General features: G+C 43.3%; 1 protein-coding gene across 5 annotated transcripts in view; it reads left to right on the forward strand.

The window, feature by feature from the left end:
• The window catches only part of ZNF521 (zinc finger protein 521), a 312,240-nt gene extending 285,981 nt beyond the window's left edge, over positions 1-26,259 (forward strand). For 4 of the 5 annotated variants that reach the window (XM_005224070.5, XM_015460072.3, XM_059880946.1 and 1 more), the window contains one exon: positions 25,440-26,257. In XM_005224070.5, coding sequence (XP_005224127.1) covers positions 25,440-25,469 — 30 coding nt within the window. In that variant the 3' untranslated portion in view covers positions 25,470-26,257. 5 annotated transcript variants of the gene reach the window in all.
• Positions 26,260-27,005: the final 746 nt, after the last annotated feature.

Here is a 27,005-nt window from a genome sequence, read left to right on the forward strand (position 1 = left end):
TTCTAAACTCTTCAGTAGTAACAGTGGCTTTTAATTTCAATACATTAAGGAAAATATCAGAGCTTACTTTTTCTTGAGACCTTTTGGATTTTTATGATTTAAACTTAGGGGCTCATAGTTCTGTGCGTTTGTCTTCATTCCCACATCACTTCACACCTGTGCTTAGAGGATGGCGTTAATATGACTTTAAAATATTAATTTCTTTTAGTTTCTATATAGAGAATAAAGTATACTAAAAAATACAGTTTTATTAATTTCTAAGAATAAGGGGGGAAATCAGTTGAAATTGAGGTGACAAGAGAAAATAAGATCAGTAACCTAAATAATAACCGAGCAGAAATGGGGGCCCTTTTACCAGCCCACAGTATTTCATTGCTTGGTATGGAAAATTAAGAGAATTTAAAATTGGCCCATGTCATACCACTTAAACGCATCTACTTTTTTTATGCCACTAAAGTTCAGAGAGGAGGATTTTTCACAAGAGGCATTTTATAAACCAAATGCAATGCCCAAGAACTGGAGATTGGCAAGTGGAAAGCATATAGTCTATTTGGCTCTTATTTTAGAGTCAGATGAATAGGGTAATTTTACAGAATTGCCCAGGAACATCACTGTGGTTGGGCTTCCCAGATGGTGCTAGTGGTAAAGAACTTGCCTAGCAACACAGGAGACCTAAGAGACATGGGTTCGATTCCTGGGTGGGGAAGATCCCCTGGCCAAGGGCACATCAGTCTACTCCAGTATTCTTGCCTGGGAAGTCCCATGGACAGAGGAGCCTGGCGGGCTACAGTCCACAGGGTCACAAAGAGTCAGACACGACTGAAGTAAATTAGCACACACACCACTGTGGTCATGGTGCATAAATGATTTACTGACCATAATAAACAATTTACATTTCTTTCACTGTTTATACCTATTTGAAAACAGAAAAACATCTTTTTAAGGATAGAAGTGCTTTGTTGAGTATGAAGTCTTACACATACACCCACGGAGATGTGTTGTTTTCATTAACATCACCTACAGTACTAGTCAGAATTCAGATAGTTCCTCATAATACACTTCCATCTTTAGGAATGAAGGACTCAAGTGTCATCCTTTGACATTACAGACCACAGTTGCTTTTCAGATTAAGCAAGACGCAACATCTGTTTCTATGAACACTCCATCTAGGGCTTGCCAGTGTGGAAGCTATTGTCTTCGCATGACCCTGAATCCTTTCTGACCAGAAGTTCCAAATGCCAGTCCAGAGAATTGTAATGTGTAATTCCTGGCAGGATATCATCATTTTCTTCCAGTGGAGTTTTTCTCCCTTCTTGCAAGGAATTCTAATATACTTCAGGGGCCGCCTAGCATGCTGGTCGGGAAGATGTGCTTTGGAATAAGAGTGCATTATTTGAACTAACTTAACATTTTGTTATTTTAAAAGCAAATGAATATGTCGAATGTTTCACATGTTTTCCTAATAGACCTCAAAACTTTTCCTGCAAAACTTAAGGAAGCTGCTTTGAGAGAATAGTATGGTCCAAGAATAATATCCTACAATGCATATTTGTATCCAGAATGGTTTATACAGGTGTGAGCAAGTGGTGTGTTTGTAAAAATTCTGTTGAATAGGCCACTTTCTTTCAATACAGTAATTACTGTTTCATTGGTGCCTCTAGAAAAGCTACAATTCAGTGGCAGTGATCAAACCATCCTCTTCCAATGGGTCCCCATAGAAAGTTCTCTGAAGCATCATGTCATGAATGTAATGGACTTGGAGGGAATTCCGGTGGTTGGAAGAGAGGGAATTGGACTAATCGAACTTGAGGCTCTGAGATTTCTGGTATTAAGTTTCTTTTGAGTCAAAGATTATTCTGATACTTGAGCTTTTCTTCATTAGTCCATGGATGCAGTATTTTCCACATAGAAAATACAGAAGTGATTTGACATTCTGAGGGATACACCAAGACTTTCAGATACCACTGAAGTTTAAATACATAATGGTCTCTACAGCTGTTTGGTTGGCTTCTCGAATCACTTTCCCACCAAATCAACCTGAGTTTGATGGATATTTTTCACACCACAGCCTAATTGTTGCTCAAGTTTTATGGTCATATTTCTGAAAGAAAAATGAATTACTCCAAAGGGGTGGGAAGCACAGGACAGCAGCACAGCACTGAAGTGTGGCTGCCACGTGGCCGACTGTCAACTCACTGACTTAGCGCTGTACCTAAACCAGCCTTTTAATAATTGTTATACAGGTCCATGCCTCAAAGTATTAAGTAACACATGTTGAGGCATTTAAAGGTCCTTGTTGGGGTTTCCCTGGTGGTCCAGTGGTTACGACTCCACACCTTCACTGCAGGGGCCATGGGATCCACCCTTGCTTAGGGAACTAAAATCCTACAAGCTGCATGGCCTGGCCAAAAATAAAACTAAAAATAGAAGGTTGAACGTATTTTTTTTTTTAAAGTGAACCTTAAAAAAATGTCCTTGTTAACAGCCCAACCACAGATGCCATACTATAGATTGCTATCATCCCCTGTGCCATTATTTGGTTAAAATATATATATTTATTGATTTAAAATCTTTATAAAAATATAATTTTATCATTTTAAATTTACCATGGCCCCAAGCTCTCTATGACATATCAAAAATAATTAGGAATATATCATCTTTACTGTCTACTAGAAAAGATAAGATTTGCATATGATTAATGTTCACATGAGGTAATGTGTAATAAATAGTTCTAAGTATTCCAAGAGAAGATGTTTATTCTCCAGCTGGGATAATCGAGAAAGCCATCACGTGGGAGGCATTCAAGCTGGTTTTGAAGGACGGATATGATTTTGATATCTGTGAATGTAAGAGAGGTCACCATCCATAAAAATCTCAAATAATGATTATTTTAAAAATGGCTTTTATGGGGTTTTTCCCATTTGTTTTATTTTGCTTTGATTTCTCTATAGGCATCTTAGTGTAAGGGAAGAGGGCATGAAATACAGAGAACAATCACCAGAGTTTGATTTTGGTCATTGTTCCTTACAAGCGATGGCCTCTGAGCCTTGGTTTTATCATCGGTAAAATGGGCATGTGCTGCTGCTGCTGCTAAGTTGCTTCAGTCATGTCTGACTCTGTGCGACCCCATGGACTGCAGCCTACCAGGCTCCTCCGTCCATGGGATTTGCCAGGCAAGAGTACTGGAGTGGGGTGCCATTGCCTTCTCCAAAAATGGGCATATAGGAAACAACAAAGCATTGCGCCCAGTTTCCAGGGTCCTGAGAGTGCAATGGAGTAGCTGATGCTAAGCCCTCAGTGCCAAGTGTGAGAGGGGAGAGGCCTTGGAGGAGCTCTGATTCCTGGGTCCTCTCCCTGCTCCCTCTCGCTGACCTCAGTAAACAAACTCCAGATCCATCATTACCTGGAAATAAAACCTCGATCCCAGACATGTCCTGTTTCCTTACTTGTCTGTTCTAGTTCACTGGAATAATTTCCCAATTAATCATACCTTGACATAGTTTCATGTTAATTGGTTTCCAGGTAAAAATTCTTATATTTAAGCCTTCATGTTTTTCAAGGGATGTAAGAGCCTTGAGCTTCTTTTTATTTTTATTTTTTCCTTTTAGCACACAATGGGAAAACTGAACATTAAATTTGCTTTCAGAAACGTTATTTCAAAACCCTACCCTTCTTCCTGCTCTCTTTCCAAATTAGAGATAAGTGGCCAAAACAAAAAGTTTTATCTGGCCCCTTTACATAAGACAGGGTAGGATTGAAGCGTGGTGTGGGGAAAGATTTATTTTAGTTTTGTTTTGTTTTCATTTTTTTCTCTGGGTCAGGTGGAAATTCTCTTTTGCTAACAGGAGAGGTGAAAAAGTGTGTGTTACTGCTCACAGAACTTCTATAAGAAGTGCCTTTAAAACTGTGCACCTCCCCCCATACTCCTCACAACTTTTCTGTTGTTTTCCATTGCTCTGTTTCTATTTCTAACAGAGCTTGAACTAGCTTTCATTATTCCCAGGTGGCACTAGTGGTAAAAGAACCCACCTGCCAGTGCAGGAGATGTAAGATATGTGGGTTCGATCCCTGAGTAGGGATGATCCCCTGGAGGAGGGCTTGGCAACCCACTCCAGTATTCTTGCCTGGAGAAGTCCACGGACAGAAGAGCCTGGCGGGCTACACTCCCTAGGGTCACGACTGAAGCGACTTAGCAGCATAGTACCCACAGCCAACTGGAAGACTCAGAACCCTGTTCTGCTTTGCCTCTTATCATTCGGTGTCCCTTTGGGACCCTCAGATTGGAAAGAACTGCCCATCACTGCGTCTGGCCCGCCATAGCCAGGTTCCATATTGATCACTGGGGAGAGGAGAGTCAGTGTGGGGGGTGGGAAGAGACATAAGGACATACGTCCTGCCTCTTCCTGGGTGGCCTGCACCTGCCACCTTCGCTCTCCACTTCCTCCATCCATTGGACCTCTGTGTTTCTCTTGTTCTCGGGGCCAAAATCACAGTCCTTAAACCACCTTACAGACGCGGAAGTCTGCAGGAGTGTAAATCATGTCCAGTGAACATGTGGTTCTGGAACTGGTCCACTTCCCCACCACCTCCTTTCTCTGCTTTGTGGGCCTTCGGGGCCTTTGAAGTAAATTGGTGCTACAGCAGCTTCCACTTAATTTGCCCAGTGGTTAAATTGATCTATCTCTTTTATTTGATCCGATCTCCAGGAACCCAATCGTTTGCATTGATTTATTGATTGGAGCTGTGTTTTCACCATTACTTTTGATCACTTTCAGCTGTTAATATTGGATAATTCAATCAGGATTGATTGGCCTTACCATTGAAGGTAGAAAGTTAATCATATAGGACAAAGAAATAGGGCACCGCTCACCTCGGTTTGACTGTTTACTTCTCTCTCTCTCACCCCTCTCCTCCCACCCTGCATCCCCTCTCTTCCTGTCATCTAAGCAGTAGCAAAAAGCTGGGGTTTTTCTTGAGTAAAGAAGGGAGTTTAAAATTTTATAACATTCACAATGCATCTAAAGATGAGGTAGTTTTATTCTGTTTTAATAAAACTGCACCTAGAAATTAAGCAAACATCCATCCAGAAAGATGGATAAGCAGGACTGTCACAATGAACTCATTTGGACTCAATGAGTGAATGCATTTTCAATTACCCGTTTTGTACCAATAAATGCCTAATCTGTGTATGCATGCTTGGAGGCACAACCTGGGCTCACCTTTTTCTGAGTTTGGCCCTCACCACTTCACCATGTGTCCGGCTCATCAGATTTTCAAGAATCAAGCAGTTAATAGGACCAAAGGAAGAGCAACAGAGGTCTCGGCCAATAAGCGGAAAACCACTTTATTTACATTTGAATCGTTTCTACGGCACCCCAGCTCAGTTTTTAAAAATTCTCCATCCATTAATTTCTCGATGTTCCTATCGACGGCTGGTTTTCGCTGTTAAAAGATGGAGCACCACCTCCCCGTTCTAGGACTCGTTCCCTCCCTCCAACAGCCCTGTTGTTAGCGATCTGCCATGACATTATTTTTTTGTCTGGCCCAGAGTTGACGACAGATGGCCATCTCGGAACTGCCATCAGTGCGACTTTATGGAGCATTCAGCTAGGGTGTACTGAAGAGCACTGCGGCCAGTGTGCAGCCCCCTCCTCTCCCCCCCCACCCCCTGGAAATGTTCATCACCTCTGCCACATTCCGCTTTGGCTGGGCTCTGCTGGCCCTGCTGTCTCCTGGGCCGCCAAGTCAGCTTGCTGCCACGGCACCGGAAGATCTGCCTCATCAGGAACGAGAAACTGCGGGCACGGCTGGCCTACAAAGACAGCTCTCCACCTCGGCGCTTTTGTAGTCCGATCCCCGGGAAAGAGCTGGACCTCCACGTCTCTAGAACATTCTACAATCCAGGGAGGCACCTTGAAGTCCCCACACGTGTTCCTATTTCAGATGTTCGCTCCACACGCGGATCAGTTTCTTCCACGTTCGCAGAGACATAATGCCAAGAATAGACTCTTTCAGTTTGCAAACTTCAATTGGACTCTTGGAAAACACCACCTCGGTAGCCAACTGCTTGTGGCAATTAGAGTCAGAGCTAGGGTCATCGTGGGCTTCAACGCTCAATCCCCTAAAATGAGCAAAGAATTCACACCAGCACCTTCCGATCCATTGACGTGGCAATCCCTTGGCCGGCCGCATGAAATGAGCTGTTGCTGAGCGTTTGGAGCAAGATTGATAGGCTGTTCTTGATCGAGTTTGCTAAGGCCAGGCGGCTTCAGAGCCAAGCGTGTATTTTAAGGGGAATTCACATTTGTATCCTTTATTGTTATATTTGCAGCGAATCTACAGCTCCTAACAGGCTCTGCCCTGCAGCTATGAAGGAGCGAGTTCACCCTCATCCGGGAGAGAGCGGGATTCTGTGAAAGCCTGCGATGTGGCAGGCGAGAAGAGTGGTGCTTAAAAGCGCTGCTCACGGTGCTGTCATTTAGAACAGCAACTCCAAGGCTTTAAATGGGAGTGAGAGGCAGGGTAAACGAGGCCTTTAAAAGTGGTGAAATTCTAAACCACCTAACATAACAGGCCTCCTTCCCTGATAACTTCATTGAGGGAGTGATGTCGGGGAGCTCACTGGCCAGGACCCGCTTTCACTTTCTGGTAAAGAGGAGGGCAGCGTTTGCAGAGGCGAGGCTTTCCCCCTTGTACCCAGCGTGTCTGGGAAGCCGGCAGGCTTTCTTTAGTGGCTTCCTCTGGCTTTGGTGCGGCCCCTCAGCTGGCAGATAGACTATCTCTTGCTGGAAACCCGAATCACCCGTAAAAGGTTTCCTTTTTCTCATTGCCAAGACTTAATTTTATAATCATCTGACTTCCACCACTGGGCACATCTGTGAAGTGCGTGCGCCTTCTAGACACATAAAAGGCTACTGTGACACCATCAGCTATCAGCAGTGTGCTTTGCTGTGCTTGGGAGTTTATAAGTGGGGAGAGGTGTTTGTGCAGCAAGATAGAACCGTCTATTCGCTGTGAGCCAGGCACTAAGACCTCACCCCCGTGCTCAGTTATAATTCATGACAGCACTGGTGGGAAGCCCTCATCTCTCTGTGGAGTTAATGCATCTCCACCGAAGCCTGCTGCGAGCACCCTGCGTCCCCGCCCACCATCTGTGCCTCCACTTGCAAGCGCAGGCTCTCTCTCTCTCCTCTCTGTTACTTACTCTTTCCTGAGATCTCTTGGGATTAATATTGTCAGGCAACTACCCACTTTGTAAAGGCGACTCTCCAAAACAGGCTTATCGTGTTTCGAGTGGAAGAGCTGGAAGGGACGCCTTCCACTGTGGTGAAATGTCTCATTTGGAAAATGTCGATTAGAAAAGGATGGGGAGGCAGCGGTGCCCTTAAACCAGTCGCAACCTCCAGGGTAGTCCAGGATGCTCTGCCAGTCCCTGGCTAGTAAAGGGGCACGTGTGGTCCATGGTGAGAGGCCTCACAAGGTAGACATGACAATTCAGGTTAATCCTGTTCTGAGCCAGAGTGCAGAGTCCGGAGCTGAATCTGAAGAGATGCTTGTCCATTCTGTCCAGGGGCTTGGACCAGCTGTAGGGGCCAACCCAGTCCTGCACACCAGCCCCTCTGTGAGGAGATGCCGGCCACCCTAAGAACAAGAGGAATTGTCCCGGGGCTACCCAAAGCCTCAGCTCAATATGGTCAAGCCTTGGGCTTTACAGAACCCCCCTAAAATAGCCATGGTCATTTGTGAAGCGGAATGAGCAGAGGTGGCCAAACTCCCAGGCTCTCTGCAGTCCAGAGCTGGCAGTGGTTTATTCCCACCCTGTCCCAGCTCCTCGGTGCTGCTGCCTCCCTCTTCCCCTCCCTGATTCCCACTCCCCACTCTGCTGGGAGCCCTGAGGGGGATGGGCCACGAGGCCAGCATGGGTGCAAATAAAAGATGACCGGGTACCTCCTTGAGCACGGCTGACCCCAGATGAATGTTCAGTGTTTCACAATATGTGCTCTTAACAGAGCCCGTTGTTAGCGTTCCTTTAATAAGATAAAGCAAAACCAGGCCGGGGACACCAGCAGATGAATTTAATAGATGTGAATCCATGAGCTACCTCCTGTGTGAGACAGTGCTAAAACAGCCTTTCTCTACTTGAGACTCGGGCTTACCCAAAGAGCCGTCCCAGCTCCGGAGGCGAGGTGAGAGGTCACCCACTAAGACAGTAGCACCCACACTGAAGTTCAGCCTTGTGTGTAATTGGTTCCGAATCTCCTCCTGGCGTCTGGCTGGTGCTCGCCCCATCGTCTCGCTCACCCTCCCAAGGAAAAGTAGGGCAGGGAGCTGGCTGTGCGCCCTGTCCAGGTTTTCCTGGGTGAAAGATCACTTGGAGATGACACAGCTGAGTAGTCAGCCTGAAATCCTGGTTGGTATTTTATTAATTTTGCACCAAGATAAATCCTGAAATTCTGACAAACTCCATGACAGGTGAAATTCCTTCTTGCAGCATCTGCTCAGCAAGAGGCTGCTCATTTCGTTCTGTTCCGAGGCAGGCAACAGGAGGGCAGCTTTCTAATCAGCCCTCAAAGGACCCCCAGCCGCCCCAGAGTCTCCGGCTGATTGAATAACTCCTGGGCCTCTTCCCCTAGGCCTCCATCAGCGGGGGTCCTGTGGAAAGCAATCTCCTGCAGACTGGCACTGAAGAGAGCTTTAAACCACCATTTTCTGCTCTCCAGAGGAGCCTAGAGTACTAAAAGATAGATGGACTGCAGATATTTTATGAGAAACTGTCAGAAGAAGAGCAGAGTAAATGTTTTTTTTCTTCTTCTTCTCCGAGTCACACACTACATCACTGTTGAATTTCTCCCAGAATCTTTTACATTTAAAGGAAGAAATTAATTGGTTGCTAACCTTTCACTGCCCCCTCCCTTCTTCCTCGTTGTCTTCCTCTACCTTTTTTTTTTTTTTCTTAAATATTCACACAGAGGCCCTTTGCTTAACCACAGTTGCAGAAAATCAGTACCATTTGCAATGAAATATTTATAATGACAGAATGAAAAATTGGATTCATTTTCTGGACTGTAGCCGAACAGTCTGCAACTTTGTGTGGTATTGTTAGGCCTTCCCCCCCTCTTCCTCCCTCTCATTGGAAGCTTGTTCGAAAACAGGACACATGGACGTTTACCTATGCTTTGGAGGGAGGCCTACCAAAACACAGAACCCGTTTCTGGGCTTTTTTTTAAGGGAGAGAAGAGCTTATTTTCGTCTGTGCTGCCACGTGGGGGGCACTCGGGCTGTGGCCCATAAAAAGGTAGAGAGGATGTGAACCCGGTCAAAAGAAAGAGTGTTGGCTCTGCGGGGAGGAGCTGGGACAAGTTTACAGAGAAGGCAGGAGCCGGTCTGGCCCGCACTCTCTCCACACTGAGCTGAGTACAGACAGCAGCCACAGGCCCTGGAGGCTCGGGCAGATGTATTTGAGAAGCCGGGAAGGCAGGACAGAGGCGTGCCAATAGATACTGAAATACCCGACCTCACCTTCTCTTTCCCCCTTACCGTTTGCTGCCATGGGCTTGCTTCCCACGTGATCCCACATTCAGGGCTGCCTTCTTTCTAACCAGGGTTGACGACTGCATTTTTTTTCCCCCTAGAGATGAAAGACAAAAGGATTTTGCTAGGACAGTCCAGCGGGCTTGTATTTCAAACAAGCCCGCCTCACCCAGGCAGGGCCACCACAATGCATCCATTCTTCTTCCTCGACTTGATTGGATTTGCAGCAAGATGCCTTCAAAGTACATTCCAGGCTCCCAAATAAGTTTTCACTTACTACTGCACAGCCAGGCCCGAGAGCTGGTCCTCTTCTCCTCCCTCCTTTGTGGGAACCTGACAGGGGATTCACCTCCATTCTCGGGACCCCTGCTCAGGCTCTTAGGCCGGCCCTCCAACTTAACCTTTCATCTGTTCCCTGGGTCTAAATAGTTGGCGTTGTTTTCTTTAGGTTTTTTTTTTTTTTTTTCTTTCCCCCAAAGTGAGAACAGTTCTAGCAGATTTCAGCATGAATACAGGCCAGTCCAACTCAAATCTGCGGGTTTCGCTCACTGAATTTGCATCCTGCATTGCCGACTCCACAAGATCAATAATCCATATTTTAGTGTATAATAAAAGCTGCCTGTAATTGAATTAGCTCATTCATTCCATCTGATTAGCCCTGTTTTATTCATGGAGAGGAAAAATAATACAAACGTACCTTCTCCAACCTATTGCATGATGTGAATGTAAAAGAGCCCTCAGCACTGTAAAACACATTTATAAAGATGATGGAGTGTTAATTTCAGTATTTGTTTATCCTAGGAATAGGAATAATGTGAGACACATCACGCTGCACTTTTGTGGTGATAACTTTAATGTTCACATCTACTGGGTCAATCTGTCTTCTAGTCAGCCTGGCATGAATAGCCTATAATAGGTCTCTCTTCTGACCAAAACCAAGAACACTCCTCAGTTCTGAAGGACAGCTGGGATAAACAGTCTCTGCTACTTGCCCTTGGAGAGATCCACCTTAAGAGATTTCACCCGGAGGTCATTACCTCTTATCCATCCATGGATTACCATTTGCAAGCCTTTTGATTGCTTACTGTCTTCTCTTTGAAGCAAAATCTTAGCACATGTTTGAACCTGGGTGATGAGAAACACTGAACAGAAAAGTTGTTCCTCATTATTGAGACCCCGGGCTCTCAAGACATAGCCCAGCTTGTGTGTGACATGTACTTGCTCAGAGGTTTTGAGTTTTTACACAGGCTTCTAGGTTCGTCTTTTCATTGCCTCCCCTGAAAAAATGATTTGGAGAAGGATGCTGACAGTTCAGCACGAAATGGTGTGTGTTCTGACACAAAGTGCATTGTAGCTTAGGAATCTAGCCTGAAGTTATTTTCTGTAGCATTTCTTTGATTCAGGGGAGAAAAAGAATTTTCCATAAAAGTGTATGTTTTAGGATGTGACAATAACTGTTCTCCGTGGTCGTGCATGAATTCATCAAAATGTTTCCACTTATCCATTATTAGTACTGGCTTTCTGGAGAACCGAGGGTAAGGGGGAAAAAATGTTTGGGCATTAGTTTTTCAACAACTTAGGTTAGTCTGAAATATATTCCCAAGTAAATGGGAACTGTAATCATGGCAGGTTGAGAATCAATCTTTTCTGCAGATCAGGAAAGGAGCAGTGAATAGCATTCATTTAGGTACTGCCAGATGTATTTCTGCAAGGGGCGTGTCTTGCCAAGCACTTTGGGTGATTTTAAGTGTTATTAAGCAGGCTTACGGGCCCTCAGGACAGAAGTAAAGGACCCCGGGGGCAGAAATTCCTGGTGGAGGAACATTCCAGGGCAAACGCATCCTCAGAAAGAGAAGCGCCCAAATGCAGACAGGATTTGAAAAGCTAACAACTCTGGGAATATTTCTTTTCCTCTTGTCCAGCTCTTTCTATGTTGTGGCTGGTTTGCATTTGTGTTTGAAGTGCCAGGCGGTTTAATGAAGTTATTCTTTTATAAATTTTGCAACACTGAACCAAGCATGAGGGCTTTAAATTAGAATAAGTGCCACTTCTGTGTGGCAGGTTCCTTTGAGGACTGATTAGAATGAGGCCTCCCGCCGCCCGGTCCTTTCTGCACGGGAGCCTTGGTGCACGGGCTTGTTTACAGCTCACCTTTGAATTTGCACAAGCGTGCACTGTGCCTGCAGCCTGGCCCTCTGATAGTGGAAGCTGCCTTCCTTCCAGGATCATGTTAAATACTTCACTTTAAGGAGTTATTTTTTTAATTATATTGCTTCATTGTAATGAATTAAAATGAATGTGGAGTAGCAAATTATATAAGGATGTGAGGGTTATAGATTACTCTCACCATAGCTACAGCACATCTTTGTGTAGGGGAATTAAGGGGCTGTCTTTCTAGAAGCTATGTGCACCGTGAGGGGTGAGGAAACTGTTCCACAGAGACCAAGAAGCAGTGTCAGAAAAGATGCCCAGGAAATGGGAAGAGAATGGGAGTGTAATCTGTGGGTTTATGAAGCAAATACAGGCTCTTTTGGACAGAGAGTAGGGGTAGGGTATAGTTCTGCCATTTGAAGAGCTGAAAGATTCTGGAACAAGAAGAGATGAGGGGCAAAAGGGAATCCACGGATATCTACGACCACAAAGTTCCATGTAGGATGAGAGATGCCCTGTTCCTGATGTCCTCTCTCCCTGCCTGGGCTCACTGGCCAATAAGCAGGGATGATTTCAGAGGAGGAGGAGACAGGGGATTTGAAACTTTCTCCAGTACACAAAAACATTTAGGGAAAGGGGAAAGGAAAGGGAATATGCAAAATTAAAAAAAAAAAAAAAAAACACACCAAACTTGAGTGCAGAATTATTTATCCTTTCTTCAAAGGAGGATTTTTTTTTTTTTAAATTAAACTGAGAGATATCCAAATAGAATTTGGCTTGTGAAATATTTGTATTTTGAAAGGATTTTCTTAGAATTTAAAACAAAGCCTACTTGGGGCTCCTTCTAATTGCATTCTCCAGGCTGGAATATGAGCCCTCGGGGACCCAAAGATCAAAGGCAAACATGAGGAGTTTCACCTGTAGAACCCAGGCATGCATGTAACTCCTGGCTCCATGGCACATGCTCATGCCAACATCCAGTGTAGGCATGGGTATGTACATCGACACATATGCACACACACTTATCCTTCTGAAGCTTAATTGTGGAAATTATTGGACTTCCCTGGTGGCTCAGACTGTAAAGAATATGCCTGCAATGCAAGAGACCCGGGTTCAATCCCTGGGTCAGGAAGATCCCTTGGAGAAGGGCATGGCAACCCACTCTAGTATTCTTGCCTGGAGAATTCCATGGACAAGAGAGCCTGGCAGGCTACAGTCCATGGGGTTGTGGAGTTGGACACAACTGAGCTACTCACACACACACACACACACACACACACACACACAGAAATCAGTACATTGTCCTGTCCTAGTTCTATTCTTTGTATGTGTATTTACTACAGCACATGCCCTAGTAGACAAGTATTTGGTGGCTTATGATGAGGAAAGATTGTTTTCTGTTATTCTTCATGATTTATAAAATGTTGACTTACTCTCACTGTGAGTTTACCTCCTAGACAGTGTGGCAGTGTTTTTAATAATAAGAAATAACACAAGGAAGTAGCATTTCTTTTGCTTTTTGTCCAAGTTCAAGACACTGTTTTTCATAATTATTGGGAATTGATTGAAGGGAATCCTTGTCCATATCAAGTGGAAAAGCAGGAAGAGCTCTTGCTTCCTCCTCCTTCCTACAAAGGTTACCCTTTGAATATAAATGACTATGCCTTGTGCTTTTCCCATTCTAATCAGATGACCTTTTGCGTCTGGTGGACCAGAGTTTAAATCCTAAGCCTGCCAGTCAGTTTTTAAATCAATGCCCTGTTCCAACAGCTTCCAGGTACATAACTTTCAATGGATTTCAAAAACAGGAATGAAATAAGCAATGCGGGTGGAAACTTGCCGCTGACGGTCAAATAGCCCAACCTGACTGCAAGGTCTTGGGCCAAGTAGTGTGATGGTGGGTCATTTCACTAACTGAACGCTTTACCAGAAAACTTCTGTGATTCAAAAATCTAAGAGAAAAGGGAGGAGCAGGAAATATGTAACATTTGCAAGAGGACATTGCTGAGCAATTATCAATTTAAGCTCCGATTCTTTGCTGCTAATTACTATAGGAAGCTGTTGAATATTTAACAGAAATTTGTTTAATTGTGTTTGACTCAGTGGAGGGCTGGGGTGGAGTGGGGTGGGGGCGCAGAAGGGGGTGCAGTAAATGTAACTTGAGCATCCTGAGTCAGCTGTGTGCACCCAGAAGCCAGGCAGAGAGGAAATTTGTATTCGCGCAAGATGAACACATTTCAGTGTCAGCCAAGCCTTCTTTTTCCTTCCTTCCACAGATTTATTTATCTTTAAGGTATCTAAAATTAGAGCACGAAGAAGGGGCACTGTTCATGGATGTAAAATTGGAAGGAGGTCATTCTTAACCTTGTTTACAGATGTTCTAGTTTAGAAAGCGCCAGTGTGATAAATTAAACATTACAGGGGGAAAAAAATTAAAGCTTAGCAACAACTGGCACATGGACACATCTGTCTGTGAAGCACTGACTTAATCCCTGAATATCTTATTAGACTGTATTGCCTATCAAAGCCTTCTGTCTCACAATACACTGGGATCCTGCAGTTCTAGAATCTGAGCAGAATCTTTAAGCTCTGGACTCTCATTTTTGCTGGCTTTCTACAGTTAGATTTAAATTTTCTGTTGGCTCCATGCATGTAAACAGGTCGCTCAACCCATTGTTCTCTTTTAAAAATAAACTGTACTTTTAATGTATCTCCCAGTTGCCCTTTGCTCTTTTTAGCCTTTTCTTCCAATTCGGCACCTTATTATTTTTTTTTTTTTTCCTCAATGTAGTAGATAGGTTACACTCCTCTCAGTTCTCTCAAAAAGGGAACTTTCAAGCTTGTCTTATATGCAAAACAGATAGGAGTCAGCTAGCCACTGAAATCTCACTACCATTTTTAAGTGAGAAGTGAGAAACAAAACTGTTACCAAGTTAACGCTGGGCATGTATGACTTGTCAGCAGCATTTGTCTCTCTTTGAAGCTGGTGGACCACGGTGGCTTGTTTTATTTCTTTGAAATATTTACTTGTCAAAATACTAGACATTGGTCTATATTAGCAATGTGGTCATGGCATTCTTTTAAAAATGCAACTTACTTATGCTTTTGAAGACTCACATTGGACTCAGGCTAGACTACTTTGGCTTCCTTGGTGGCTTAGATGGTAAAGAATCTGCTCATAATGCAGGAGACTTGGTTTTGATCCCTGGGTCAGGAAGATGCTCTAGAGAAGGAAATGGCAACCCACTCCAGTATTCTTGCCTGGGCAATCCCATGGGCAGAGGAGCCTGGCAGACTAAAGTTCGTGGGGTTGCAGAGAGTTGGACACAACTGAGCAACTAACACTTTAACTCTTCAGGCTACTTTAGGTGGGTATTCTTGAGATGATGTTCACCACCATTGGCTTTCCCAGCACACCTAGTGAAAATAAGCTCTGTTTGAAGTGACCTCCATCTCCCTGCCCAGCCAGATAGATCTCCAGCCCCCCAGGGATCAGTCACCCCCAACTCCGTGACTCTCAGCCTGGCTCCTGTTTGCCTTCCCCCTGGAGCCTGTCTCTGTCTTCTAACCTCCTCTTCCTCATCATCACTCTAGCTCCAGGCAAGCGTGACTTCTCCAAGAACTAAGCTCAGGAGGTGAGGTGCCCTTTCTCTATGATCCATGGTACCTGGTCCTCCTGTCCCTGGTGAGCGCCCTAATGGTGAGCATCTGTCTGGGCTCCACAGTCAGCCCAGCCCAGGGATTAGAACATGGGAACTGGTACCACTCACCAGTTGCTTCTTCGCAGAAGCCAGTTCAGCCATGGAGTAGCTATAAGACCCTGAAAGTTGGCTTCAAGTCTCTGGGACTTGATTTCATCATTTATGAAATGGGATGTTGGAACAGATGCTGCTAGAAACCATTTCTTTAGTTCTGTGAGGCATCACTTACATCGCTAACTCCTGCTATTGAATCTCAACCAGCAAATGAGGGATGGTGGCTCTGCAGTTGTTCAGAGTAGGGAGTTGTTTTCATACCTTAAATATTAATTTCCACAGCTTAATGTTTTGGTCCTTTTATACTTTATTATATTGTTAATATTTCTAAAACAGCATTGATTGTCACATATTCCACCTTTGTTCACTGATGGTACATGGAAAGTCTTAGTAAATTGCTGAATAAGTGGATATTTTTAGAGAAATGATTATTCATACAAGCAATGCCACTTATTATATATTTCAAACAATCCTTTTCACGATCTCTCTACCATATTTTTATTTTATTTTGTTGTTGTTGTTCAGTCACTAAGTCATGTCCAACTCTTTGTGACCCCGTGAACTGCAGCACACCAAGCTTCCCTGTCCTTCACTATCTCCCAGACTTTGCTCAAACTCATGTCCATTCAGTCAGTGATGCTAGCCAATCATCTCATCCTCTGTCGTCCGCTTCTCTTCCTGCCATCCATCTTTCCCAGCATCAAGATCTTTTCCATTGAGTCAGCTTTTCACATCAGGTGGCCCAAGTATTGGAGCTTCAGCTTCAGCATCAGTCCTCCCAGTGAATATTCAGTGTTGATTTTATGGCTGTGTCAGGTCTTAATTGTGGCATGCGTTATCTTCACTGCGGTGCACAGGCTTCACTCTGCTTGTGGCGTGTGGGCTGCACAAGTTGCTCCCTGGCATGTGATATCTTAGTTCCCTAACCAAGGATCAAACCCATACATCCAGCATTGAAAGGCAGATTCTTAACCACTGGTCCACGAGGGAAATCCCTGGACATATTTTTTAAATGTCATGCAGTATAGTTCCATATGGTATATATGTGTCTCTTTTGCTGTCCTTTTTTTTTTTTTAATTTGATGGGGAACAGATGCCACTGAGACTGAAGACTAGCTTGTGTCCTCAAGCAGGCATGGCAAGTTCAGTATGTTTTCAAAATACTGCAGACAGTGGTCCTCATCTGTGGGTGATTTTTTTTCCTCCAGGGGATATGGCAAGGTCTAGAGGTTTCTGAATCTTTGCGACCCCATGGACTGTAGCCCACCAGACTCTGTCCATGGAATTCTCCAGGCAAGAATACTGGAGTGAGTAGCCATTACCTTCTGCAGGGGATCTTCCAGACCCAGGAATCAAACCTGGGTCTCCCGCAATGCAGGCAGATTCTTTACCATTTAAAGCACCAGGGAGAACATTTCTGGCTGTCATGACTGGAAAGGTGCAACCGGCATGTTGTAGATGAAAGCCAGGGATGCTGCTAACATCCTAGAGTGCAGAGGAGCCAAGATTTGTCCCTCCCAACAAGCCACTACTGCTAAGGTTGGGAAACCTGGTCTCCCTGGCCTTCCATTTAATTTGTAGGAATCTCCCTCTAGAACAAAGCAACTGAATGACGAATTTTTGTATAATGACTAAGAAACTGCTTACTGAATTGTCTTTTGGGTTTCTTTGGATGAGACAGAAGAACTTTCTACTACAAATAGATGATCAAGAAGGCTTCTGAACATAAACTCATAAACTTGCCAGTGTCCGCCTGCTTCAGAGTTATCTCAGGCCAACCTTTTCTAGGCTTTTTTAGCATGAATGTCCAAAGGAAAAATATACACAAAAAAGAAAAATGTCCTTCAGTGAGGTTTATTAGAATGTGAAATTGTTTCCTCTGGGAGGTGTGATGGAAATTTCATTGCTAAGACCATTAAAAACTAGCCCAGAGTGTAAACTTCGTAGAACAAATTTTGTCCAGCAAGGGGACAAATTCAATAACCTAATAACCTTTTCTGTCTTTAATATCGTGTATTTTTCTGATCACTTCTGATGATGCCATTTCACCTTTTGCTTTAATATAGCTTAGTGTCACCCAGAAGATGCTTTGCAATGTCAGGCCAAGCCCATGCAAACTGTTAAATGTCAAAAGAAAATGCATCAGTGTCTCTCTAAGTTCATGGTGATGACATTACCATGTGAAAAAATAAAGAGGGAAATTCTGTCAGTGCAAACATGATCATAAATGCAACATTCATGGCATTAAAGAGAGAGGAAAAGCATATCATGACAGACAGTTTGGGAAATTCCATTGCTGTTTATCAAAATACAAGAGCAGACTTCATTTTAGTAAATTCTACCAAAGTGAAAACTGTGAGTCAGCCACCCCCAGTCATGAAAATCTATTTTATGAATATAGTTTTTACTTTGGGAAACATTATATATTTGTCTTTTAAAGAATATTCATGAAAAGTACGTTGTTGTTATTGTTTATTTGCTAAGTCGTGTCCGACTCTGTTTGCAACCCCATGGACTGTAGCCTGCCAGGCTCCTCTGTCCATGGGATTTCTCAGGCAAGAGTACTGGAATGGGTTGCTATTTCCTTCTCTAGGGGATCTTCCCAACCCAGGAATCAAACCAGCAACTCCTGAACTGGCAGGCAAGTTCTTTACCACTGAGCCACCAAAATGTATCTCACCAAAATGCACATGCCCATGTATAGGTTCCTGATCTTTACCAGGTAGGGACCATGAAAACACAATTACCCCAGATTTCCCCAGCTAAAAAGTAATATAATTTGTGGACAAGAGAAACCTTGGTATGGTGAAACGGAGTCTAATTGGTATTGTGGATGATTTGGGTGATTTTTTAGAACATTCTAATGGTACTTACAGAGCTGAAGTCATTCACTTTTAATTAATTTAAAACTATGAGTCCTTTTTGTAATTGTGTGGACTTTGAAAATGTTAATTTATCGCCTTCACAAATCCCGTTAACCTTATCAAGATGTTTAAAGGCTGCTCTTCGCCATTGTATTTTTTCTCTAACCAGTGAGGGGAGATCGCCCAACATCTTCTCTCCATGAGCTGGCTACACTCTTAAAACTGTTTTACTAGCAAACAAAGTTGGGAATGGAAAAAAGAGAGAGGGTGGAAATGTAAAAATCTTGATTAGAAAGTATAATTTAATAGAACATGTATCGAACCAAATGTATTGATTAATGTAGAAGATATAGTACTTATATTGATTCAAACCAGAGATTTAGTACTAAAAGCTCTGAGCCAAAAAGCTGTTGCAGATTGCTACAAAAGTCAGTTTAATGCTGTCCTTGAGAGTGCCTTCACAAAGAATTTCTTCTAATGTTTGAGGACTAGGTAGAATGCGGTATATGTCAGTTTGATCCCGGAGGGTTTTATTTTGTACTCTAATAGCTGTTACGAGCCTACATTATATCCAAGGAGTAATTTTCCTTAGGGGTGCCCAGCTCGCTTTGTGTCAATATTCTAGCATTTTAAGTCACGTACAGTATATGCTTCTGGGAACAGGGAAGGAGCCAGCCAGACTCATAATGGTCTGCATTCATTAATAAAGGCAGAGGCTTCTGTCCCTCCATCGCCCACTACAGGGAGGCTTCTTTGGCCTTCAGGGACCCGAGCAGACACATTTAAAGAAAGCTTTATTTTGAGTGGGCAGGAGATGAAATGTAGGACTCGCAGGCATTTCCGAAGTCAGCTATATGCCCGAGCACAGGGGTGACCTTAATGGGTCAAAGAAGAATGCAGGTCAAAAGACTTATTATCCAGCCTGTTGGAAACCAATTGCTTTTGTTTAAAAAAAAAATAAAAAATAAAGCAGTAGTGCTTAAAGGTGGATAATAATGTAGAATTCTGTTTGCAGCCTGTAACTGCACGACTGTGTTTGTGTCCTGGGATATGCTTCTAGAAAAATAAGAGCATACAGACTATGATAGTGTTTACAGATAAAGGTCCAACCTGGTGATAAAAGGAAGGGTAATATAATTAGTTAATCAGCAATGATTGATTACGGATGTTTGCGTTCTTCAACTAAAGAAAAAACAACATGCTGCCTTGGTGCTGTCACCATCTGTTGAAAGAAACAGCTACATTTAATCTTTCTATTTCTTTTATTTCTTCCCGCCTTGCATTGTTGCAAAGCCACAATTGCCTCCTATTTCCTCTGGTTAGAAAACATCTCATTTAAATTGAGTACAACTCCAGTTTAAATTTGGGATTCTAATGGCGTGGTGAATTAGTGGAAAGCTTGTTATTTTTTTTTTTTTCATTCCTTTTTAAAATGGCTCTTTTTCTTAGTTTTAAAAGCTTGTCAGAATTTGAGACAAAGGGCTATAAATAGACAAGTCACAATAAAAATGATTAACATCTTTGAATCAACAGATCTCACAAAACTTCCATTCAGACATAGTTTTTATTTTTATGACTATTGCTACTTAATATTTTGTTGATGCCAACAGAAGGCTACAAAGCACAGACTACGAGACATCATCTCTGCCAAAATACTGGCCAGGCAAGGGTGATCCATGAGCACCACTTTTGGGGTGGGGACTTAATTTTTCCACCCTGGGAAGGTAGACGGCCCCTGGTTTTCCTCTGGAGCTTAACTTCATCATTGTTATAGGTGCAGATATTCAAATTCACATCAAGATCTCAGGCAAATGGGATAGTTTGGCCAAGGTGAATAGTTACAGGGGATCATGGGTTTTTATTTTTATTTAAAAATATTTTGCTTGGATTGTATTTTAAATAGGATTAAACCGTTTGACCAGTAAATGTGGTTAGCTCTCAGAGAGAGAGAGGCTGAATTAATCATGTGTTAGCGTGCCAAGCCCAAAATGAGAATTCCAGTCTTGTAAAATGAAAGGCATCTCATATTTTAAAAAGAAATTCATAGTGCTAGAAGGGAATTTTTAAGGTCCTCATCTGTTTTTTAGCTTTCTAAGTTTAATTTCAGGTTTTAGAGGAGAAAAAGAACAAATTCCTTCCAAATGGGGCCCTTTACAGTAAAGAGAGTGGGGTTTTTTGGTGTTCTTTTTGTTTTAAACCTGGCTATTAAGGTATCATACGTAGATGGATTGTCTTTAAAGCTTTAAGGTGTGTTGTGAATTTAATTTTTTTTAACACAAACCCCTCTCGTGTAAAACAACTGTTCATAACTGGGATTAATGGTTTGCAATTTTCAGTTACTTAGACATGGGGTCTCCAAGAGATGGCTTTTTGCAGAGTAGAATATGGCTCTCTGTGGGATTACAGAACTTTTCTTCTCTTCCTACTTCCTTTTCTGTCATCACCCCTCCCTACCGGCGTCGATGCTGCACTGATGTTCTCCTCGATTATGTAAAACACTTTCCCTTCATTGGAACAGATATTTTTTCTCATAACCTGTCATTGCATTAAAGTACTTTGGGGACTGTGAATTGCTGTGTAAAATTGGTGAGATTACCCACTGCTTTGTTCTAGTGTAGTGGTTTCCTCCAGACCTAAAGAGCAGAAAATTCTTACAAGAGAACGCGACTTGAGGATGGCCCAGCAGCATTTTCTCTGCTCTGCTTGTCCCCGTTCCTGTTCTTGCTGCAGGGGTTCACGGCGGGCTCTGTGGTGTGGCTGGCCTGGCGAGGACCACCAAGCACCAGGCACCTGCCCTCTCCTTGGGCTTAGCACTTCTCTGGTCTCTGTTTCATCTTTCCCACTCACTTCTTGTCTCCCTTTCTGAAAAACTTTGTCTGTGATTTTAAAAACACACCCAATTAGGCAGAAGGCTCCCAAGAAGCAACTTCTTGTTTCTCTTATGGGTGGATCTTCAGTGAAGTCTGGAGATGAACACGCTGTCTTTCTCTCCAACCCCTAATCACCAACCTGTGCAGCTCAGACACCCATTCCTTCCTCCAGAAAATGAAATCAGGTCATTCATATTTTCAGTGACTCAAAGTACTGTATGGGGGAGGGGAAGTCACATCTCAGGGATCCTCCAAGGTGGCGAGGACAAACCCTTGAGGACTGGATCAGAATCACCTGAGTTTTTTGTTTGTTTTGTTTTCCATGCAAATATGCCACATTTCCCGGCTTCCCAGGTGGCGCAGTGGTAAAGAATACGCCTGCCAATGCCGGAGACCTAAGAGACCCGGTTTCTGTCCCTGGGTTGGAAAGATTCCCTGGAGAAGGACATGGCAACCCATTCCAGTATTTTTGCCTGAGAAATTCCATGGACAGAGGAGCCCGGTGGGCTACAGTCCATGGGGTTGCAAAGAGTCAGACACGACTGAACACACACACCCATTTCTCACCTTGAGAATCACTGACAGTGGTGGATGCCATGCCTAGGGATGGGAGTTGGGGGTGGGGAACCCTGTTCTCCCCTTCAGCCAATTTGTAAGAAAAAAGAGAAAGACTGACAATGAATGACCTCAGTGATATGCAGGTATCTCCCCACCGAGAGAACTTTCTGCCGTCACCATATTTCATGCCAGATTTCCCATTTAGACGTTATTTATATTGCAGCTCCTTATTTTTGTTGAAGCTTGCATTTCACAAGCCCTACCCTTGTCCTTCTCTCCGATGATTTATATTCTTCTCTCTTAATATGCAAAGCATAAATCCTTTATAGTAGCAACTTCAATCTGTTGCAATAAGTGATTCATATGTAGTTGTTCATTTCTTTGCACCTCTGAAGAGACGTGTAGAGCTTTGGTTTAGGATGAACGCATCCAAGAAACAACTGTTGCCAACTATTGTGGCCAATTTGTGTTAGATTTCAGTTTTGCAGTTTCTCAGTATAGATAGATAGAACACTGGAGAGATTGTAATATAGCTTCCTTCATTAACCTCCAAAATTCAATTGAGTGTGGAATGTCTGTAGTAAGCACTCCATTGTTTAACATTTTTTTAGTTATTTGGCTGCACCCGAGTCTTAGTTGTGGTATGCGGAATCACTAATTGCAGCATGAGGGATCTAGTTCCCTGACCAGGGATCGAGCCCTGGACCCCCTGCATTGGGACTGCTACTGAACTGCCGGGGACATTGCTAAATATCTTTAAATAATGTTATTAAATTTTTTTTTTTACTTTGATTTTCAAAATCACACATCCTCCTGTCAAAGTTCTACCATTTAGATAGCTACTGTCTCAGCTTCTTGTACTTATTTTCTTAATTTTTTAAATTAAAACTTTGTGTAAGATCAGTCTTGACTGTGAGATATCAAAATGTATGAGAAAGTTTAGACAGATCATTTTGAGTAATTGAATGTTTTCATTGTTTATAACCTCTTTGATCATAATTATGTTGATATTTAGGGGGATAGCAATGTTTTCTTAGTCTCATCAGTTTTTTTTTTATTATCCTTTATGTCTACTTTTGGAGAAAAATAGTTTGTAGAACTATTTATTTAGAATCAATACAAAGGAAAAGAAAGTGAAAGTGACGCTATGGATGGTAACCTGCCAGACTCCTCTGTCCATGGAGTTCTGCCTGTGATACAGGAGAACCAGGTTCGATCCCCAGGTCAGGAAGATCCCCTGGAGAAGGGAATGGCTAGTGTTCTTGCCTGGAGAAGTTGATGGAACGAGGAGCCTGGCAGGCTATAGTCCATGGGGTTGCAAAGCGTCACACATGACTAAGCGATTAACACTTCATTTTTACTTTTTTCCTTTGTATTGATTCTAAATATATACTTCTGCAAATTATTTTTCTCCAATAGGCAGACATAAAGGATCATCAAAATACCAGTGAGACTAAGAAACATTACTAGCCCCTTAAGTATCAATGTAATTATGACCAAAGGAGTTATAAACAATAAAAACATTCAAAGTGCATTGTCTAAATTTTCTCATACATTTTGCTATCTCAGAGTCAAGCCCAATCTTACAGAATTTTTTTTACTACCCTTTATGTCTGCCTATTGGAGAAAAATAATTTGCACAAATATTTATTTAGAATCAATGCAAAGGAAAAAAAAAAAAGAGTTGGCATAAAACTGGTCTGCTCCTGTATGTACTTTAAGGCTAATATCATTAAAAGAAGAATAAAAAAATCCAGCTCATCTTTCACTAAATTAATAAAAATGGTATGTTTTAAATAAAGGTGAGTGAAATAAAGTCCTCATTATTTGTTGTCCATTTTCTTATAAACCGGACTTAGTTTGAAATAGGGAACAGAAGACCTGGGTCATCTTCACAAGACCCCTGTCTCCCTCACTGGTGCTGTAAGCCCCAGCTGGGCAACGCAAAGCAGCCAAGCCTCTGGCCTTTCACCCTCTACTCACTGGGCAGGCGTTTGGCTAGTTTCCTGGGGAAATGAAAAGATGACAAAGATCTCAAAGACAAAGCCCTCTGCTGAAAATTTTCCATAGCTCCTCCTTACCCACAAGACCAAGTCTGAACTCCTTAGCCAGGTACAGAAGGCTCTTCAGAATCTGGCCCCAAACTTCTCTCTACCTTCATTTCTCATCCACACTCTTGGTTCTGGACACTCAAGAAGATTCCAGCCAATCTGAATGAGCTGCAGGTCCACAAACCTACTTTGTGTGTTCTTGCTTCGTTGCCTTTACCCACGAGTGTCTTTGGCCTGGAGCACCCGCCCTGCATCCCAAATGCCTCTTTGTGTTTCCAGCCTCAACTAAAATGTCCTAAGCTAGGTCCAATGCCTTCCCCAAAGGCCAGGCCAGGTTAGGTGTGCGTGATATTCCTGTGGTCATTTCTAATATACTCCCACCAGGTGGCTTTTTCATTATGTGCCTATGTGACTTTCTTGAGTCCATGAGCACTCTGAAGATGTGAAGGTGTGGACCATCCTTCTCCTTCCAGTGGCCCTTGCCTAGCTGGCCATTCATTTGGCCGGATCCTCTTTGCCAAGTGCTGCGATGCTGGGGCCTGTGGCTGGTGGTGATGCAAGTGTTCAAGAGCTGCTTGTGAAGGAATGAATAAGTGGATGAAGACCAGAATTACAGACACAGGGAGAGAGCCAGAACTGCAGATAACCAGAAGACAAGACCTCAGCTGCATATGATATAAGCACTCGGAGACAGGGGAAGTGGTCTTAGATGGGATGAGCGTGGAAGTGGTCATACTTGGGGACAGATCTCAAGATTCTGGTAGGGTGGGGGGAGGGGGTTGACGGTGAGAGGTGGGAAAACTGCTCAGGGAAGGCGCAGGTGGGGTCGTCTCCAAATTCATTCATTTGCTTGGAATGAACGTCCTTTGGGTCTGTGAGCATCCCCCATGCAGGCCACAGGTCCAGGTCCAGAGCCCGCCCACCCAGTGTTCCCCACTCTGGACCTGGCTTGTGGTTATAAGTTGCCCGAAAGCCCAAGTTTCCCGCTCACAGTTTGGAACCAGGATGTTGACTCAGGAAGGGGACGTGCTGTGTGGATGAAGGGGACAGCACCAAAGTACAACAAGGACTGCGCCTCCTGGGGACTGGAGGGGGGCTGGTTTCAGGCTGCTGGGATCTGCTTCTGTACCAGGTGGGGACCCAACCCCGAGCCCACCCCCAGGAGAAGAGCTGGAGATGTTTCCTGCCCCGTTTGTCAGGTGTCGGCCAGGCAACTCTTTTCCATAAAATCTATATTTAGGGATGGATAGGCTGTCTGTTGTTAAGATGTTCTAAGCATGAGTAGAACAAAAGCATCTGTAATCAACGGAAATAATGCACAGATAAATGCAACTGTTAAAATAGTGTTACCCTGGTGTTTGAAAAGAGGCGTATGCTGATAAGAAGAGATGGTGGAAGGTGAGGGGGGTCTTCTGGGGAGTGAAGCAGAGTCAGAGAAAGGGAAGACCCCCCTGGCCCCACCCCACCCCTCCCTCCTGGCTCTCACTGGGGGTGGGGAGAAGCCAGGCCCCCCCAACCCCAAGGCCCCATTCTTCCGGACCCAGAAACAGTTTTCAGGTCATTGTAAATCAATGAGCATTTATAGATACTTGGTTTGATGAGAATATGATCACTTAAGGTTTTTCTCTCCCCACACCCCCGTTTTCTTTCTCATTACAGAACCATACGATGACCCAACACAGCAGTTAGTGCAAGCACCGTCTCTCAAGGAGAATGACTTTTGTGGCACAAAAAGGGAACATGTTTTACTCTTTGCACGAAACTTTCATTGTTAATGTATATTATTCAGAAACATTGTATTGTACCATAAAACTTGTATTATCAAAACTGTTGGATGTTCATGTGTTTGAACTTTTGAGCACCGGATAGACCCCCTGTATATAAAGTGTCTCACATGTATTATGTCGTCTGATACTAAAATGGTCTTATAAAGACGAGTGGACTTGGGCCCTATTCAGGCAAGATTTAAAAAAAAAAAAAAGAATGTGAGCAAAATGGCTTAAGAGAAAGTATTTTCAAGGAAGACAGATTAAAACAACCCGGTTACACGTGAGACTATATTTGGACTTCCTTTTCTTAACACTTAAGCCTAGAATTTCTCTTTTTTGGTATATCAACGGTTAAACCCAAGACTATTTTTTATTGCTGAAGATTCTTGCAAAAAACCATGAAGAGATGTTCTCACAGAACCCCACAGCTGGGTAAGGCCCGTATATATATTTGTAAGCCTTGCAATGTGACAGGTAGCATCACTATATATGCAATAGTTGTTATGTAGACTGTCAAAGAATTTTTTTTTCCTGGATACATTTTGAAGCTTTGAGTGTTCAAGGTTTTCCTTAATGATTTCACACAGCCAAATTCTTGAATCAGTTGAACTAACCTGTATGTTACTGTTATTAATGTTTACTCTGCGGTCTGAACCTGGAGATTACTGGAATTGTTTTCCAAGAGGAAATAAATTCAGTTTACCATTAGGTATGAGTGTATGTGTGTGTTTTCTTTTTCTAGTTATGTTGCCATTAAAAAAAAAATCTAATTGCACCCCTGGAAATGAGTTCTGCTCTTGAGAATATCCCAGGCACAACCTCAATCATATTTAACCTTTCCACACTAGGCCAAAAGCACCTAGGAGGAGATTCATCACATGGCACAGAGAAGGCATCAGACCTAAAGTACTCATTCCTCTCACAGATCCTAGTAGGTCACATTGTACTGGAGGATTTTGACATCACAGATGGATGTGATGGCTGTTTTCTGCATAATTTGCAGCCCAATTCATGTCATGCTGTGCAAATCTGAACTCAAAGTAGATGGCTGCAATTTGAGAGGCAGTTTGGCTTATGTGTACTTAAGAAGCAGCTTTGTTCATTCAGAAGACAAAGCACAGAGCAGGGAGCCGGGAGCCTGTAAGCGTCGCGCTGGCCCGGAGTGCGGACTCTCGGTGTGGTCTTCTGCACAGCACCCACCTCCAGGCCTCGGTCCCCTAGCCCAGGGAGGTGACATGGATTGGTCATCAGCCTCCATACAGGCACGGGGGTGTCTCTGCAAGACCGCTGACACCACACCACAGCTTGCCACAAAATGGTGAATGAGGAGGTGCTCTCGAATTTCAGAGGTTTTTTTGAGGGAGACAGAAGAGAATTGCCATGTATACATTGAGCCCTGATATATCTTGACTCAAAATCAGTAAGTATAGACTTGATATTAGTGGGCAGCTATCTT

Source organism: Bos taurus, chromosome 24 (assembly GCF_002263795.3).
Source record: "Bos taurus isolate L1 Dominette 01449 registration number 42190680 breed Hereford chromosome 24, ARS-UCD2.0, whole genome shotgun sequence".
NCBI classification, from domain to species: Eukaryota; Metazoa; Chordata; class Mammalia; order Artiodactyla; family Bovidae; genus Bos; species Bos taurus.